General features: G+C 33.7%; 1 protein-coding gene across 1 annotated transcript in view; it reads right to left on the minus strand.

The window, feature by feature from the left end:
• Positions 1-19,067, minus strand: part of Man2a1 (mannosidase alpha class 2A member 1) — a 161,451-nt gene that overhangs the window by 30,937 nt on the left and 111,447 nt on the right. Inside the window, exons 13-16 of the mRNA XM_076856934.2 lie at positions 15,168-15,333; positions 13,478-13,693; positions 12,626-12,748; positions 9,611-9,725 (exon numbers count right to left, since the gene is read on the minus strand). Coding sequence (XP_076713049.1) covers positions 9,611-9,725; positions 12,626-12,748; positions 13,478-13,693; positions 15,168-15,333 — 620 coding nt within the window. The remainder of the gene's footprint in view (positions 1-9,610; positions 9,726-12,625; positions 12,749-13,477; positions 13,694-15,167; positions 15,334-19,067) is intronic.

Here is a 19,067-nt window from a genome sequence, read left to right on the forward strand (position 1 = left end):
TGAGCAGTAAAGATGATGATGGCCTGTGGAAAACTCTCAGCATCCATCCTTTCCTATGTACTAGCTGCATCCCCCCACTCAGATCTTTGTCATATGTATCTGGAACAGGTCAATTCAACTCTGAACTGCAGAATCTTAGAGTTAGTCCCGCCCTCTCCACCTCTCCAAATCATCCCTTCTAAAAATTTTCAAATGTAAAGTATCCTTTTCCAAGGAATAAACAGATAAATTAGATATTATTCTTGACAAACTCAATATGTTAATGGAGTGATAGGCAACAGTTTGGGGAAAAGACCAAGAGAGCCTCACTCCACACCACACACTAGTGTCTTATCAGTATACTTAACATGTGATTAAGACAAATCATTAGTTCAAGATGAGATAACAGCAACTGGTCCATGCCCATCTAGAAAAATAAAAAGTAGAATCTTAAGCAGCTGCTATGGAAAACAAAGACTTCTGATTTTGAATATTTTCCTCTCCACATTTGGGAGTATTTCATATTTAAATCATCAAAAATATAAAATTTTTCCCATTACATATTTACTTTTCTGGCACTGTTTTTGTGAAATCAATCCAGCTACTCTTGGAGGTGACACATATGGCTACTGATTAACACAATGTTTAGTTCAACATGTACATTGAAATGACAATTCTCATAACAATGAGGAACTAAAGTCAACACGTAAATGTTGTTTGTAAAAAGCAAATACTTCATGGCTATATATACTTTTAAATTGTCCTCATATCTGAATGTACCAAAATAAGAAATGGTAGTAATTCCCACAAGTGGACGACCTTTTCTCCATGTTGACTTTCTCAACTCATCATCCATTATAAGATCTAATTTATCCTCTGAGGCACTGCTGATTTCTGGGTCTGTAAATGTTCACATTGATTATTTCTCCAAAAGTGAAAATTTTAACATCTGCTTTCATGAATACAAATTCTAGTAAATTTAATTCCGTGTTTCAAATTAAAGAAAATGATGATACATCACATTGTTCTAGTTGTAAAACACTAAATTAATAACTATTACTAAGTATTGATCACTTACGAGTTTGGTACTAGCCTGCACGCTTTTTTCTTTTCATTTCAATAATTCTCATAACAATGTCAAAAAGTAAATGCATAATAGAAGTAAAGCCTTTGATCACAGGATTTTAAACTATGGGTAAAGATTATACTGATTTAGTATGATATACCTGAAAAAGGCCTAAAAACTGAAAAATACACAATGAAACTGGAAAGCTGCCTTTTTTTAAAAAAAAAAAAATCATTTTATGAAACAAGAGTTTTTTGGGGAAGCTTTGTTTTGGAGGGAACAAACACCTACACCAAGCAGTTCTAACCTCAAAATAGATAATGAACACAAGATAAGGTCTAACTAAAGTACTTCCCTAGGAGGTAAATAGAAGAGCTCACAACACCAGAGTTTTCTTGGTGCTTTCTTCATGATGCAGGCTTGGACTGGTCTAGGACAGGGGAGGGAAGGATGCTGAAATGATCAGGCTAGTCGGTCTTCACCCACTTGGCACTGATAGTTTCTCTGAACCAATCTACTTTCAGTTCTCCAAACAGCTCCTTCCCCAGGTGCCTTTTGATGGGAGCCTTGAATTCCAAATATCATTCCTCACACTGATCTGCCAGAAAACAGTCCTGCCCTGGAGGCATGTCTGCTGCTTCCTTTTCTACCACTCTTTCAGAATTTCTAAGCAGGAGGAGGAGGAGGCAGTGGCAGCAGAGCAGCATACCTCTCTTCAACCTTAACTCCAATGGGTGTTGAACAAAGAGAATTTAAAATACTGGTGTCTGATTGGACCTGGATGAATAACATATTTTTGCAAAATGTGGTATCCAATTGTTTGCTTTGAACAAAATTGAAGGGAGACCTAAAATAGTACATCAAGGGGCTGGGGTTGTGGCTCCGCGGTAGAGTGCTCGCCTGGCACATGCAAGGCCCTAGGTTCAATCCTCAGCACCACGTAAAAATAAATAAATAAAATAAAGGTATTGTGTCCAAACACAACCAAAAAATAAATATTAAAAAAATAGTCCATCAAGCCAGGCAGGATGACACATGACTGTAAATCCCAAACTCAGGAGGCTGAGGCAGGAGGGTCACAAGTTTGAGGCTACCCTCAGAAACTTAGTAACAGCCTTTGATCATATGGACTGCAAGGTTGTAAACAATCTATTGAGATCCTGTCTCAAAATAAAAAAATAAAAAGGCTGGGAATGTGGCTCAGTGGTAAAGACCCCCTGGGCTCAATCACTAGTATCAAAAAAAAAAAAAAAAAAAAGAGTTCATCAAAATTGATGTTTGAGGGCTGGGGCTGTAGCTCAGTACCAGAGTGCTTGTCTACACATTACACATGTCAGGCACTGGGCTCCATCCTCAGCACCGAATAAAAAATAAACAAATAAAATAAAGGCATTCTGTCCATCTACAACTATAATTTTTTTAAAATTGATGTTTGATAGTTACTCTGACTTATGACATCTAATTCAGATAAAGTTTTGAATGATAGTCCTATAATGTATGAAATATGATATATCAAGAGCTTTGTAATGTTTTGAACAGCCAATAAAAAAAAAGAAAAAAAAAAACTCCTTTTGTTACCAATTATTTATATAATGTTCCTTTGCATCAACACTTATAAAAACAAAAAGGTACAATTCGTTAAATATTTCCATTGAAATTTATAAAATAAATTATCAAAAATAGTAACACATTTATATCGTTTTGACCAACTGCATATTATTAATAATTTTTGTAATTTAATCTAGAAAATGCTTGATACTTAGAAACCTTAGTATAAATTTTAATACACATAGATAAACACAAGTGATTTTTGTTTCAGTGAAATAATGGAAGGTTGACCAATAACAAGACTCTTAAGCATAAAAATAGTAAGATAAAATTCTGAAGGGGGAGTAGAATGCAAATAAGAGTTCAAGGAGAAAATGTAAGTTCAAGAAGAGCTGGTGCAGGCTTTTTAAAAACGCATAACTCGGTATCAAACCTCTGCTCATGGATATGATTATCTCTAAATGTCATTATTTACAAGACCAAAACAACATTTTTTTGCAATCATTTAAATGTATAGAAAAACTAGATGTCAATTTAAGAATATGTCAGGGGCACAGATTTCTTCATATTCATATAGGAACCAGGGAGTTGGACCTAATCAACTCCATTTTAGGCTTTACATTATTCTTCCTTCTCTTCTGTCCATTCAAATAACATTTCTGCAAGATCTAGCCTCTCAACAACTTGCTTCCTTCATCAAATCTTACCCAACTCCCTTGTCATTTGATGACCATTCTTTCTCTTCTGATAGTTACTAACTCATTGGGGCCACTTTCTTCTCAAGTAGATCCAATGCTTAATCATGGGCCAGGCGTCAAGTATAGTAATGTAGTTATTTCCAGCTCCTCTGTAAGGTAGGCTCTGTTACTGTACCCTTTTAAGATGATGAAATCAAGTCTAGTAACCTGCACAAGGCCAAGTAGTTGGTAAGCAGGAGAGAGGGGTTGAGGGAAGCAGGAGAGAGGGGTTGAGGGATGGGAACAGGATACAGAGGCTGACTCTGGGGTCTGAGCCATCATGCTTCCACTGTGTTTCCCATCCTGGAGCCCTCATCACAGTTCAGCACAACACACATTTGTAAGGATGATGTTTCTCTGAGAAGAAGCTTTGCCTTCAATACAGTAGCTGCTGTCACACAGCCCCCAAGATAACCTCTGAGTCTGAATTTCTATCACCAGAATGTACTTTTCAGAGCCTTAAAATAACCTCCTCTTCCTTGCCTGTAGGGAATAATCAGGTTCGACACATTGCTACTTATTTCAATTTTTTAAAGTTTCAATTAACAGAAAAAAAATTCTGAGCATATTATGATATCCCAAAAATGTTTTAATTACCTAAGTCTGCCTAGTCATAACTTACTTAATGCTTTTCACTCTTAAATCAAACTAACTATGGAATGCAGCCCTAGGGGGAAAATGAGGATTGATAGCAAACAATTTTAATATTCTCATGAATCTTTTTGTGGAAATAAAAACAACATCAATGAAACTCTGGGATCTTATTTACAAGTGGGATAGACTCCAGGAATGGAAGTGCCACATTCAAGCATCTGTAGAAGATGAATTCAGAACCAAGGAGTCAAGCACAAGAGACTATATGATTCTAGGTTTTATGAAGACTCTCTGATGGTTACTCATAATGGACCATCTTCTTTTTTTAATAGATTAATTTCCTAGTTCCTAAGAAATGACAAACTCAAAAGGTGACTCTACTTTGCTTAGCCCAGACACCAAGAATTCAGGTCTCTAATTCCCAATATGATTATTTTATGTGATTAACTGGATGAGGCTCATTTTGACTCTAACAAGTCAAGAGTCATGCAATAAATCCAATTAGATTTATATTCAAACTGCTCAGGCAAAAACTAAGAAACTCTCTTTGATTGCTAACTATACCTATGAAAGAAAATTATTCAGTCATTTCAGTCAAAGGAAAATTTTTCCTTCCATACTTTTTGATAGCAATTCATTACATTTTACCTCCAGGCTACTTGCTTTCTTTTAGCAAGATTCACTACATATAGGATTTTTATAATATGTTGGTAAATAATAGGCAAAAATATTATTGCATTCAAGATATTTCTCCTAAGGACTGAAACTTGGTTTACACACACATACTCACTCACACCACTGCCTAGGAAAACACAGTCCTGGGGGCCAGGAGACCTTGAAGATATGTATTGTAACAGATTTGGGACCTCAACCTTATGCCGGAGTAAATGTACATGACACAGTGGTAACCCATAGCAACCTAATTTTTCAAAGTAGCTGTTTATGTCAGGGAACCAGGGCACTAAAGTCTAATAATTACAGCTCTGAAGACAAATGAAGTCACAGTTAGCAATGTTACTCACTGATCATTATGTTACTACAAGGTATATACTCTTGGTGATGGTGGAATATCAAATGTATTACAAGAGAATACGAGGGCTTTTGCTTGTTTTATATTCTATCTTTTAATCCAAGATTAACAAAAAAGGAAAGTAGGCTATTCAGTGATGCTTGAAGCTTTAATTTAATAAAAGATGATTATACAAGAAAAAATAACTTCCACCTCCTCAATGTTCCTCCCCTCAGAAAATGTTATTTTTCTACAAACAATATTTTAGAAGTTATAAAATGAATCCAAAAGGGTATTTCACTAAATTGTGTGTGCTATAAAATGGATTTCTTATCTAACCTGACATAAGGCAAATAATTCTATTTCATTAGAAATCTATGAAATTGCTCTGATCTTGTAGAGCTCTTAAAGCTAGTGAATACAAGATTTCCTCTAATTTAATATTTCTAGAAATCTTTTGAATGTGATGTTTGAACAATAATGAAAAGAAACATAGAGTGTTTTTTAATAGTTTATATAATGCTAAGGAGGAAAGACTTTCAACTGTACTTATAATCATTTTCCAAATCTGGAGAGAGTACAAACAGAGAAACTAAAGTTAAATACCAAACCAATATCAAAAGTAGGGTTGAACTGAGGCCTCTCAACAGAGTTTGTTTCAAAATCAATTATAATGACCAAATAGTTTACCTAATTTAGGAAGTGTTTGATTTGTGTTCTTCATCTTGTTTTCTCCCAAAGCTTAATTTGGGCAAAATTCCTTTAGGGGATTAAAAGGCCAAAGAGCAAGAAAAATAAGAGGCTGAGAACTATAAGTATATTTAGTGAAGTTTTCATTACTTCAGTTTTATGAAAGAATATTTCAATAAACTAAATTTCAAAGGTTTAACATAGAGAACTCCATAAAGACAGATATCTATAATATTAACAACTCATTTTCATTGCTGAGAAATAAAATCTTTTATATAATTAGCTGGTTTACTAACCTAATACAATTACATAAAATTACATAAAATATTAATTTCCTTTCACCAACTCCCATTTCTTCCTGGATCAAAAATTTGGTCCTAAAAAGAAGCAGGCTCTGTTCTTTAATATTTATCTAATAACTACATCTGGCCAACTTAGGGGGACAAAATTAGCATATCTAAAAAATAGGTTAAATTTAACAATCAACATTTTGGTTATTTTAAGAAATACTAGCTAAAAGTCTATCTACAAACCATGGAAGTTAACTGACATTTTCTTTGGATCTAAAATGAAAAGCCACCTTCTGTCTGCTTATTTTGATCAGTCATGCAGACTCTTGGTTTACAGGAGGCTGGTTCAAGATGTTAAAGAGCTTTCAGGTGTTTCTTAATACAGAGGCCTTGGCACTGCCTACCAGCCCTGAAGAACATTCTTCTAGGAGATGGAATGCCTATGGTGAAACATCCTGAAGACTTTACATCTCTATCCTAGGACTTGAACAGTGATTTCATTAAAACCTCAATGAATCAGGCTGAATCCTCAGTCAATGGGGAAAGAGAAGGACAGAGAGAGGTGAATCACCAAGACTACGGAGAAAAGGCAACACTGCCATAATGGGGATAATAAGGAAATCTTGGAAGAGCTCTGTCAGACACAAACACAGGAGGGGATACAGCTTGGAAGAAAACCTTCCAGGTGATTCTGGTGTCTCATCTCCCACTACCTTCCATGTTGAAAAAAAAAAAAAATACAGAGGGCTATAGAGGAAAAAAGATACAGATGTCACTTCAAGTTGATACATGCTGATTTCCAATTTAATCCAGGCAACTAGAGTAAAACTCTCCCAGAAAAGCACTCTAAGTTAACTTCTCATTACACTTATTTATCTGTCATTTCTCACAAACTTCTAAAGCTTTTTGCTTTCAAGCTATAAAAATCTAATATTAGAAGGGAAAAAAAAGCTCCAGTCCAAGTTTATTGTACCCACTAACAAATTCAGAAGCAATATAAAGACCACATTTATGTTTTCATTAGTGCTTTCTTTCTGAACTAATCAAATCTCATTTTTAAAATACCTCCATTACCTACAGGTCAGATTTATGGAAATTTTGAAACCTGGCATAAAATTATACTTCAACATTTGAAAATATTTTTCTAGCAACTAATGAATAGACCACAAGTACTGAGAAAAAATGAAAATAGGTAAGAACCAAGACCTTATTAGCTGTTCAAAGTATCAATACTGGTCAATTTGGTGATAAAATGAGGTACCTGCCAAACAGGCAATGCCCTTTTAAAAGCCTCTCTGCACCACACCACCAAGGAAGAGAGAGGAGAAAGGATCTAGAAAGGAAACACATGAGAAAAGAAAAATGAAACAATAAAGCAGAAAAAAAAAAAAAAAAAAAAAGGCAGAAGCCAAGCCAGCAAATAGTAATGAGCCAAACTGACAGCCCAAGAAGTGTTTAAAGTACTAAAGAGACAGTAATTTGGAAGGGCCAGAGCCAGTCAAATCTCAGTGGCTCTTGCTCCTGCTGAGCAGCTGTTAGTCAGCCATTGATAGTTCACTACCCAGTGGGGGACAGGAAGAGAGGAAAGAAGACAACCATTCAGTTCTGATCAACATAGTTTGTTGGAATAAATAAGCAGGCAAGTCAAACTCTATTAATTTCCAATCAGCCACTAAGGTAAAATGGAGGCTGAGCTAGAGACACCTGCAGAAGAAGGGGGTTATGTACCTTATGCAAACTACCCTATGAGTTCCAGAATCCCACAAAAACCCAATGAAAACTCAAGGGATGAAGTGACATTGATAGACACAATTAAATAAAAACAAAAGCAATTAAGCAAATACTCTTGATTAAGAGGTTGAAATTTTAGAATGAATTGCTTTGGCTTTTATTCTAGGACACAGCTGATCTCTAAATACAATTGATGAAAAATAAAGGTAAATCCATCTTGATGACATAGGCATGTGCTATGCTGCACTTGAGGAAGAACATCCTCATTAAACAATCTAGTTTTAAGTAAAATTAAAAATAGATGAACACATCTTCCATGTGATGCTATTCCCATAAAATGAAACATTCGGTGATAGCTGAAAATGTTAGGCTCTCAGGGGAGGCTTATGCAAACAGATGATCCAAAACATTGTTTCTGGCTTGCCAGAAGTTTGGGAAACTCAATAGTAGAGTATTTCAGAACTACAGGCTTTCCTACATGTTGAAAGGAATTGCAGAGAAGTTACAATTATGACACAAAGTTAGTGCCCAGTACTACTTTTCCCACTTCCAGAAGACCTTTTAGTTCTTGATTCAACCTAGGAATCATGGATTATTTTAAAAATATATCCAATTATTATTTAAGAGGTTACTTGAGAAAAAGGTTTGTCTATACCTAATAGTCTATGGAAAGGCAAGGCATAAAAATTTCTATATACAATCCCTATACTGTCCATATAGTTATTTATTGAAAAACAGTAATCATAGAAATTTTAAGTTAAAAACCCTAAATCAAAGCAAAAATAAATTTAGAATTTGAAAATCAGAAAATTATATTTTTTTGCTTCCCCATAAAGCCCCCAAAGGAATTAGTGCCTATTAACACAATTTATCATTAGTTTATGGGATTTTCATGTTCTTCCTATGTGAAAATTCAGGAAAATAATAGTTTCCTGTTGTAAATTTTTTTTTCAGCTTAGCTAAGAGTAAAGATAAAATGGCATTTTTATAAGTTTCACTTCTAAGAGCACTGATAACCCAGTAAATGGCCTGGCTATTAGAAGTACCCTATTCTAAAATCACTGAATTCAAAAATAGCCAATGTAGCTGAAAGTGTATTTGTAATCCACCTAGATCCCATGAAGGATCAGTTGATTGCCTAGGGTTAAGTTCCAAAAAATGATCAAAAGCCTGTTTCTTATCATTTTAGCTAATAAAGATGCTGCTCAATACTCTTTAAAAACTAAATGGGTGATTTCATACCATACATTATAAAGAGCTATAAACAAACAGAACTACTTGGAAACATTTTTCTTTTAAAGTTATATGTCTTTAATACATGTGATTGTATTACATTGTATATTTAAAAAGACAGGTCTCTCTCTCTCTGTGTGTGTGTGTGTGTGTGTGTGTGTGTGTATGTGTGTGTTCCATTAATTTAAAGTCATTTATGACAATTGAAACAAAAATATTATTGTTTTCAAGTCTTAACAATCAGGCTTCTAGTTAATAAACTCATGACTTAAGCAACAATTGCCAAATGAAGGAGAAGACCCAGAGGAGAAAAAACGTGTATTCGGAGAAATAAAATGTTTATCATTTTTTATTAGCAAAAGGTAAATATTGCCAGGCCTGTTGGCGAATGCCTGTAATCCCAGCAGCTAGGGAGGCTGAGGTGGGAGGATCACAAGTTCAAAGCCAGCCTTGGCAAAAGTGAGGTTCTAATAAGCAAATCAGTGAAAACTTGTCTCTAAATAAAATACAATATAGGGCTGGGGATGTAGCTCGGTGGCCGAGTGTCCCTGAGTTCAATCCCTGGTACCAAAAAAAAAAAAAAAAAGTGAATATTACATTTGGTACACCGAAGATATGAAGTTAATTTTAAGATTAAATTCTCTCTAAATAAGCTGATTGCTAATTTATTTAAAATGACAAGAAAAGCAAAATTCCAAGAAATTGTATACAAATTTCACAACTGTTTTCTTACCCCGTAGGTTGTATAGTCGAACTGTATGAGAAACATGTTCAAAGTAGCTAGTCACTTCGGAATAAATCTTTCCATGTACCACTCTGACAAAGGGTGCTTTGTTATAAACATAAGGCTGAGGAGGAAATGACATAAATTTTAGTAAACATATTTTGGTTTCTAAATCTTTCCAAGAAATGTTTATATAGTTTCCAAATAGGCAAACACATATCACCTAATATTTGCAATTTTAAATGAAAACCAGACCTTAAATATATCAAAATATGCAATATCTTAAGAATTGAATATCACATTTTAGTTATTAAAAACTGCCAAATTCTATATTTACAAATGTTTACAATTTGATTGGCTCAGATGATCTACAAACATTTCTCCCAGGCATAAAAATTTCTATATACAATCCCTATACTGCTATATAGTTATTTATTGAAAAACAGTAATCATTCTACAGCCATGACGTCTTTCCAGGCTAACATTTATTATAATAACTAGGCCCCCTATAATGTTCAGAGTGTGGGGCAGGTGATAAGATGTCAACAAAGATTCATACAAGGTAATAGAAAGCAGGATCTAGAAACAGCTTAATCATAGTCAAGTTTACTAACTATAAAACATTTTGCCTGTTATGTGAAAGAACTATTTAAATATAAAGCAAATTCACAAACTTGAAAAAAAATTACGTGGAAACCAGTGGTTTAGTTTTTATTATTTGAAATATAAGTTCAAAAAAATAAGAGAAAAAGCAATTAGGTGACCTGGAAACAAACTTAAAGGATTTATTAAGAATTATATTTTAAATATTATTTTAAAAATTATATATTCATATATTTTATAGCATATACTTTAAGAATTATATTTCAAGTATTAGAGACCTTAGCTTGATAATAGCATGACAAGCTAGGCTTCCAGAGTGAACTACTTGAGCAACGTAAGATTCAAAGAATTGTGTAATTGTATTCCAAATCTATATATATCTCTGGCTAGAGAAAAAATATTCAGAAGTTAATAAAATATTTAATAATTTACAACATCCTTATACCTGATTACTGCACATAGCAAGAAAGTTGGTGGGAAATGAGAACCTGAGATGGTGATGTGTGGGCTCCTACTGTTTTCTGATACATTCAGCTGACTCTCTCCCTGCTATTATTTATTTTGCCTTTATAAAAAATATCCCAATTCTCTTTAATCTTCTAGCTGATATTACACATAGTTAAAGAAAAAATAATGTAATTACTTTTATCTATGCTCAATATTTCATAGCACAACTATCTTTAAAAACTTAATAAAAGCCCCGCGCAGTAGGAGCAACTTTGGAGGCTGAGGCAAGATGACTCCAAGTTTGAGGCCAGCCTCAGCAATTTAGTGAGGCCCTTAGCAACTCAGTGAAACCCTGTCTCAACATAAAAACTAAAACAAAGGCTGGAGATGTGACTTGGTGCTAAAGCACCTCTCTCCTTGGTAAAATCTGAAGATCCACTGTCCATTCCAGAACACCTACCATGAGCTGTAATTTACCTTTAATTCTTCACTGACTTAAAAAAAAAATACAAAAAGCTAAAGCCCTTAATGTGGCCTACACAATTCCTAAAAATCAAATATTTGATTTTGGTTAGCAGGTGTCCCAAAATTTCAGAACAAAAGTAACTTTCTCAGACGATAAGTCCCGTAGTCAACAAAACATTAAGGAGGATAGCTAACTGATCTCTAGGTGGGGAAAAAACCTATAAAGTTTATAAGCAAAAAAGGGAACTCTAAAGAAAAAAATACAGAAATAACTAAACAAACATTACAAACTATTATAAAAGAAAAATAATGAAAAAATTAAATGACATATTGAAAGAAAATTTTGCAGCACAGGGAAAACATCAATTTTACCACATACAAAAAGAGTAATTAAAGATCTACAGGACTCCATTTGATTCAAATGTATGATATGTCAAGATCATTGTATTGTCATGTGCAACTAATAAAAAAAAAAAGAAAGACAAAAAAAAAGATCTACAGGACACAACAATATACCATTTGATCTAAAAATGTACATAGGAAACTCACAGAACAAATATGAAAGATAATGAATGGAGAAAAAGAGTTCCACCTAACTAGTAATCACAGGAAAATATATTTCAATTAACCTATTATCACGGGCAAACCTTTTAGTATGGCTAATTCTCAGTGCATAGAATAATACATTTGAGAGTTCCTTAAAAAAAAAAAACAAAAAAAAAAAAAACGTTGGGAATGAACACTTAAAAATGCTTCATACACCAATGCAAAATTACTAAGTTATTCTCAGGAAAAAAAAAATCAGAGCCGTATCGAAAGAAAGGAACAAAGATTATTGCAATGTCCCAGCAGTGAAGAATTGGAACAAAGTACATGTGCAATATTAGGAAATTTGTACACATCCAGTATATATTAAAATTGTGCCATCAGACTGTGAGTACTGCTACAAATGAGAAAATATGAAAGTCCCATGAGACAAAACTGAGAATACTGGGAAGGGATATGCATAAAATAAAAGACAATAAAAAATAATACATCAAAGTGTTGGCAGTGGTCTTCACAGGATTCTGGTCTAGTTGGTAAATTTTATTGTTTTCTTTATTGTTTTATATATAGCAGGGAAAATTTGTTTTATTGAAGTGCTAAAAGTTAAGGAAAATATGGTCAATTGCATAGTCTATTTGTCCCACAGAACTAGGTGTTTTGTGTCTGCACATATGCTGTGCTGCACACATGTTAAACACCACAACAGTATCCTAACCTTAAGTTAAATCTAGCTTCCTTTTATGCAAAAAATTCATTCACTATAGCATTCTAACTGAATTACACTTCTGAAACACTGTTTATCTAACTTTCAGCTACAAATTGATAGGCATTAATAAGGGTAAACATAGTACTGGAGCCAAAGTTTATCCATAATAGATGAATATATCAATTATAAACTGATGAGACACACCCCCTCCCAATACTTTCAATAAGTTTATTTCACTTGTCATCAGCGCCACTCACCTGGGCAAAACCATCAGGCAGGAAGAGGTAGGCGCCGCTTTTGTCTTTTTTACTTGTGGTTCCATACCAGGTAAATTGCACTTTTATTTCATGGATTTGTTTGTCTTCTCTTGTCATCATTGTCTAAAGGTAAAAATTTAAGGAACTCCCTATTGAAATGTTTATCACATTGCATCTGATTCTGTGCACATGTCCATTAAAAAAATGGTTACAGAATAGATTGAAAAGTGCTAATTTAAGCTTCTAATGTTCAAAATTCTTGGTTGAATACCAAAATTTTATACTTAGCTTCACAATTTAAAACCTTCACAATAGGAACAAAAAGTGAGAACACACTTCATCAAGATCAAAGAGCTATATGTATTAGGAATTCTAGACCACTGCTTCTCAAACTTTCTGTAGAAGGAGAACATCTATTTTTTATTTCCAATATGCATGGGCCAAAATTTTTGAGAAGTACAATAAAAGTGAGTTGAAAACTGGAGCTGAATTTAAAAATTATTTTTAAAATGACATGACATGAATATTCAATTTTTTTACTATTAGTAATTTTACTCTATCAAATTGTTTTCAGAGTTTTGTAAACATTCCTAAAAACATTGACATTTTCAAAACTTATCTAATGAACTATTAGTCCATGGCATAGCACCACCTCACACTAACTAGTACCACCCACAGACCACAGCTGTGAATAATGAGGGCCACTGAAGGTATGTACAGCTGCTCATCCAAAAGAAACCCGGAGTATTTGGTACAGCTCTTAGAAAGACTTTATTCCCTTTGCAAAGTAATCTGCACATGTAATTAAAAGTGACAAGCCTTCTTTGAATTTCATAACTATTTAGAACTTACCTCCATAAGCCCAGTTTTATCAAATGAAAGAATAAGGTGGGGGTTCTCTAGAATTATAGGTTCACTGTCACTCGTCATACTCTTTATGTTGAAAATTTCACTTGTTGCTTCACCATTATAGACAACATACTCAGCCAAATCTGAATCTGGTTTTCCTGTTTCTAAAAGTGTATACACTTTCAGGCCCAAGGGTGGTGTTTGTGCTATAAAAGAAATCTTTAAAAGATATGGGAGGGAATTAATTACAGAAAATATAATCCACTGAAAAGCACACAATTTATATTTTCAGAAAAACAACAAACTACCATATTTTTTAAAAGAGAGGATATAATACTATTCTACAGATGATTTGATAACTTATGGGTATGGTATCTACGTCTTGGTTAATCCAGGGAATCCAATGGCCTTAAGTTGGTAGGCCTATCAAAGCATCAATACTTTCACTCCATATATGAAATTATAAACCATCCTCAATTGTTTTACAGTGTTTTTATTGGATGTTCAAAGGAGGAAATTCTCCATAAAGGAGAGTAATGGTTTATTGTAAACAATACTTTTTCTAATTAATAGAAATCTTTTTGTAATATTGTAATATTTCAATATGTTGAAATAGTAAACAAAATTATATGAATATTAAACATGACAGTTTAGTCAGCAGTAGCCCACAAAATTTCTGAGGCTTAGCACACACTTTACAAAGCATGGAGGATGCATACATCATAAGACTCCTGCCTTACAGAGGCAATTCCAATTCCTAGACAGGATGTTTTTTATAAAATCTGACTAAAACTTGCATTATACTTTTGTTTTTCTTTTAAATTTTTTTTTAGTTATAAATGGACACAATCTATTTATTCTATGTGGTACTGAGGATTGAATCCAGTGCCTCACACATACAAGGCCAAGCTCTCTACCACTGAGCTACAAAACCGCAGCCCATTTTTCTTTTTTATCTATAATATTAGGCATATACAAAAGTGAAGCCAGCAATGGCTTTTGACAAGCTGAAGTAATTCCATTTTAAGAGTTCTTAGTTTATGTGTCTCTAAATTATAGTTAGAATTATACTCCAGATTCCAAACATTTAACCTTTCTAGTGATGTGGGATTCAGTTTACTATTGCTTATTTTAAGAAATTTTCACACACACAAAAGCACACATACTTCGGTTATTTGAGCCCAAATTTCCTGTAATTACATCTTAGGGGAAAAAAAGCATCTTAATTATCTTAGAAAGTCTCTCTTCCATGATGTGTTATATCACCTTTGCAATGAAAAGTTGAAACTATTCAAAATTAAGAAGCATGGTATTTATTTCAATTTCAATATGCATAATTATCATTAAATTGAGCCAGACCAAAGAATTCAAAATTTTATGAGTAATAATTACTTCATTATTCAGAATCTAATTAATGACATTCATACTTAAAAAGATATGCAATGCACATACCATTCTAACAACATGTTACTTACTAACAATGTACCATATACCTAACTAATAATGATGTTAACATTTGGGGAAACACAGGATCTATGTGTCATTTAACTGGCCAGTTATACTGTCTGGTATTTATGATTTTTGCCACTTCAAAATGGGCCTAACATGAAGCTGTTATACAGATATAAACCATACACTGGCTATGCTTTTCTTTTCTAACAATGCCCCTTTAAATTCTATGGTCACAACATACCTTATAGACCTCTTGTGAAATAGTATCTTCTTTAATCCATACTGCACTGACTTGAATATCCAGAAGTCTTCCTGTGTCCGTGAGCACTTGCACATTGGGGTTATTCACATAGGTTGAAACTACTGAGTCTCGGTGCTGTTCTAAAGGATTATAGATCACAAGGTACCTGCAAAAACATCTGTGTCACTATCGGGATCTCAAAATATTTTTTTTACTTCTTTCACACTCTTCCTAAGACCCCAGTTTATATCCAGTCATAGAGTCCACACATGGAGAAGAGATTCAAAGGAACACTCTGGTACAACTTTCAGAGAACAAGCAATTTCATCACAACAAATACCACACAGTACAAAGGATAATGAAATTATGATTCAAAAGCACTTTTTCAGAATAAAGTGTTTAACCAATGGAAGACATTAATAGACTTGTAATAAAGCATTTTTTTTACATCCCAGAAAATGACAGAAAAGTATGGGGTTAGTCATCTAAAATAATCAGCTCTTATAATAAATACCCTGATTCCTGCTCAAGTTCACTGAATAAAAACATCCATGACTTGTCTGTTTACAGCTTAGCCACAATTAATTCTCATAAAAATATGACATTCATTTTAAACCACTAAAACACAGCCAATTATATGGCTATAAATGCAGAATCTCATAATTCACACATATATTTTATATATAGGGGGCCCTCATTGCTCAAGTCAGGTCTGAAAAAAAAGATTACTTGAAGTGAACCCACTTACAATAAGAACCAAAATTTTATAAATATTGGTAAAAAGAAATTTGATGGGAACTTAGAGAGGAAAAGGAAAACTCAAAACAATTAAAATAAGTTCAGCAATATCTGCCACTATGTGTAAATTCTTAGTAGGAACAACAACAATGATAAAAATAAATAAACTGAATTTTTTGGCAGAATTTTTCCAATATTCTATACTAGCACATTATGATAACATTCAATTTTTAAATGATTTTAAACATAACTATATTTGTAAAAAAATAAAGACTATGTAACTTTTCCTATAGTCCTTTCTCAATTCTGATATTCAAATAATTCAGTGTTGAAGGATCCAACCACCTTAGTTTTTCACTGGCACGACTCTGCCAGTTCCTGGCTGTTTCATAATTTTGCCTGTGAATAAAATCTATACCATCCTGTGAGAGATTTCATGTAATCTGAATCCTTGGCATGATTTATGATTTTACTTTATAGTCAATTTGAATTATATTATCTTCAAATAAATCAAGAGTATTCTGAAGAGGATATTTGAGTAATAATGTTACTGCTTCACTAGAGAATATTTTCAAGATCTGAGATATTTTGTTTTCCTAGAAAAACCTGTAACTACAGAAACATAGACTGAACAGTTAGATAATAACCACATTTCCAATATATAGTAGCTATAGCTAGGAGAAGCTAGCATTTGTTCATTGTAATACATCAGAAAGTCTACAGTATTCTTTCATCCTGCATGTTTCCTTTCTTATTTTTTATTTTTTTATTTTTTGCTTTTGATTGCATTACAGACCTCTCATAAAGAAACAAAATTAATGTCTACAGTGACCATAGTAAAGAAAAGGACAAAGAGAAGAACAAAGGGAAAAAGCACAAGAATGTCTCTAATCCTATTAGGCTTTTAGACCTGGACATCAGGACAAGGCCTAACTTGTATCACCTGTCTTCACTGAAATTCCATATGTAAACAACAGATCAAGGAAGTCACCTGGCCATAAACATACTCACAAAAAGTACTGAACCCTTTACCACTAGAAAAAACCCATTTTATCCACAAAAGCAATTCTCAAGGAATGTGATAATGGTGTCCCTTGAGAGTTGTTCACTGAGGGACTTGTTAACCTATTTTGCACCCTCTCACAGCCCCCTACCAAAGTTTACATTTCACCTGACTATTCTCCCATTATAAACACAACTGGAGAGTCTCCCATTATAAACACACCCTTGGTCACAAGTTCAGTGTTATCAATAGGACTGTCCCATATACCTAAGGTGCACTGGAAAAGAAAAACAGGTGATAGACGCTCACTCTTTGCACCAAAGATGTTTAAACCAGAACTCTGAAAATGAGTGATTTACTACTGAAACTCATGTTCCCAGAGGCTTATGAAGCCAATATATGAAGAACTCTAGAAAACTATGGCCTGAAAACAAGTCAATCTTCTAATTCTGCAGAAGCCCAGAGGCAGACCCAGGCACTTGTAATACATGAAACCTAGAGTAACTGCTGAAATGTTTCTTGGATGCTCCATTACACAGTGCTGGTCATGAAGGCAGTGATAAAATACAACATGTTCAAGTAATCAATTAGATCGGAAGTATCCAGAATACTAGTTGCCTCCCATGGAAAATTTAAATAATGACTCACACTTAATGCAAATAATAGTTTCAAACATATATTTGGTTTTGTGACATATTAAATTGCTTTTAAGTTCTGTTTTGTTTTATTTGATATAGCTAATTAGTATTTGACTATAATGATGTTTCTACTGTACTGAATGATTATGTAATTATCATTCCAAGAATCTATTCAAACACTAAGTATATACATAACGTGTATAACGCTGCAGTAAAAAAATAATTTTTAACATAATTAAAGATTCACAGCATGTTCTTCAAGTGCATCACAGTACAAATTTATCTGACACACATTCAAAGTCCTATTTCTGTATAGAGAATGTATAATTATAAATTATATTTCCTTTAGAAATAAGAACACCATCACAAATCAACTAAATTTTATCGTCAATATCATGTCTCCTAGTCAAAGATTTGTTATACTTATAATATCCAAACATGAGTTTTGCTAAAACCTTCAGTTTTAAATAAAACTCACAGGTTTCAATATAATTTCATAATCTCATTTATTTACTGAAAATTCACAATACTTGATCCACACTAAGAAAAAGAAAGGGTTAATAGCTCAGAATTTTCTTTTTGTTCGTTTTTATTCTTCTCCTATTTCCTCCACATTAGCATTAGCTACTTAGGTATCATCTGGCATCAAATTATGTCCAACCTCCTAGTTCTCCCAACAACTTGGTATATGGGAAACTATTGAAATTCTCTATATGCAAAGAACAACTGTCATCTCATGAAGAAAAATCACTCATGTATTAGTTGCCAACCAAATTAGTAGACAGAAGATGATGTGCTTTGGTTGGGAGAAAAAGGAACAGGAAAAAAAAAAAAAAAGGACATCTGTATGCTCATGTCAAACAGGTAATAACTTTATGGAAGAAATGGAATTCCAGTGTAAATGTGGCTCTATCTTTCAAAATTCTACTGAGGATAAGTATATTCAGAATTCCTTCCCTCCTTTTACAGCAGTAATTCACATCATGTTAAGAAAGAATGGAAATCCTTGAGTCCACTATTTGGGGCAAATCAAGTCAGTGCCCACCAAGATGTGAGCAATATAATAAACCATGCAGGTTTCCTTCTAGGACTGGATGAAGGATGGAATATGCCTCTTGGTCAGTGGAACCTTGAAATTACCATTCAGAATGCTTCTTGTATGTCTGAGGCAGCCCTGATGCCTGTATTTGGGCAATCTACATGGCATCCTTTACATTCTTCCTATAAGGAAATTTGAGGTTTGGCAAGGTTAGGTATGTTGCCAAGGCCCACCCAGCTAAAAACCAAAATGTGGCTTAGCATTCCTCTTCACCCCAAAGCCATCCTCTTAATCACCTAGAATATAAGAATCTTTGAGAGACGTGGTTTCCCCAGGAGATTCCCTTAGTTACAAATTCCTGTGAAGAACTTCCTCATCAGCTACACCAAAGATCCCCACAGAGTTTCTCTTCTGAGGAAACTCAGGATGAACAAAAAGCTATTTATATTGTAAGCATATTACATTTGTGCATTTGTGAAAGA

Source organism: Callospermophilus lateralis, chromosome 5, assembly GCF_048772815.1.
Source record: "Callospermophilus lateralis isolate mCalLat2 chromosome 5, mCalLat2.hap1, whole genome shotgun sequence".
Taxonomy (NCBI): Eukaryota; Metazoa; Chordata; class Mammalia; order Rodentia; family Sciuridae; genus Callospermophilus; species Callospermophilus lateralis.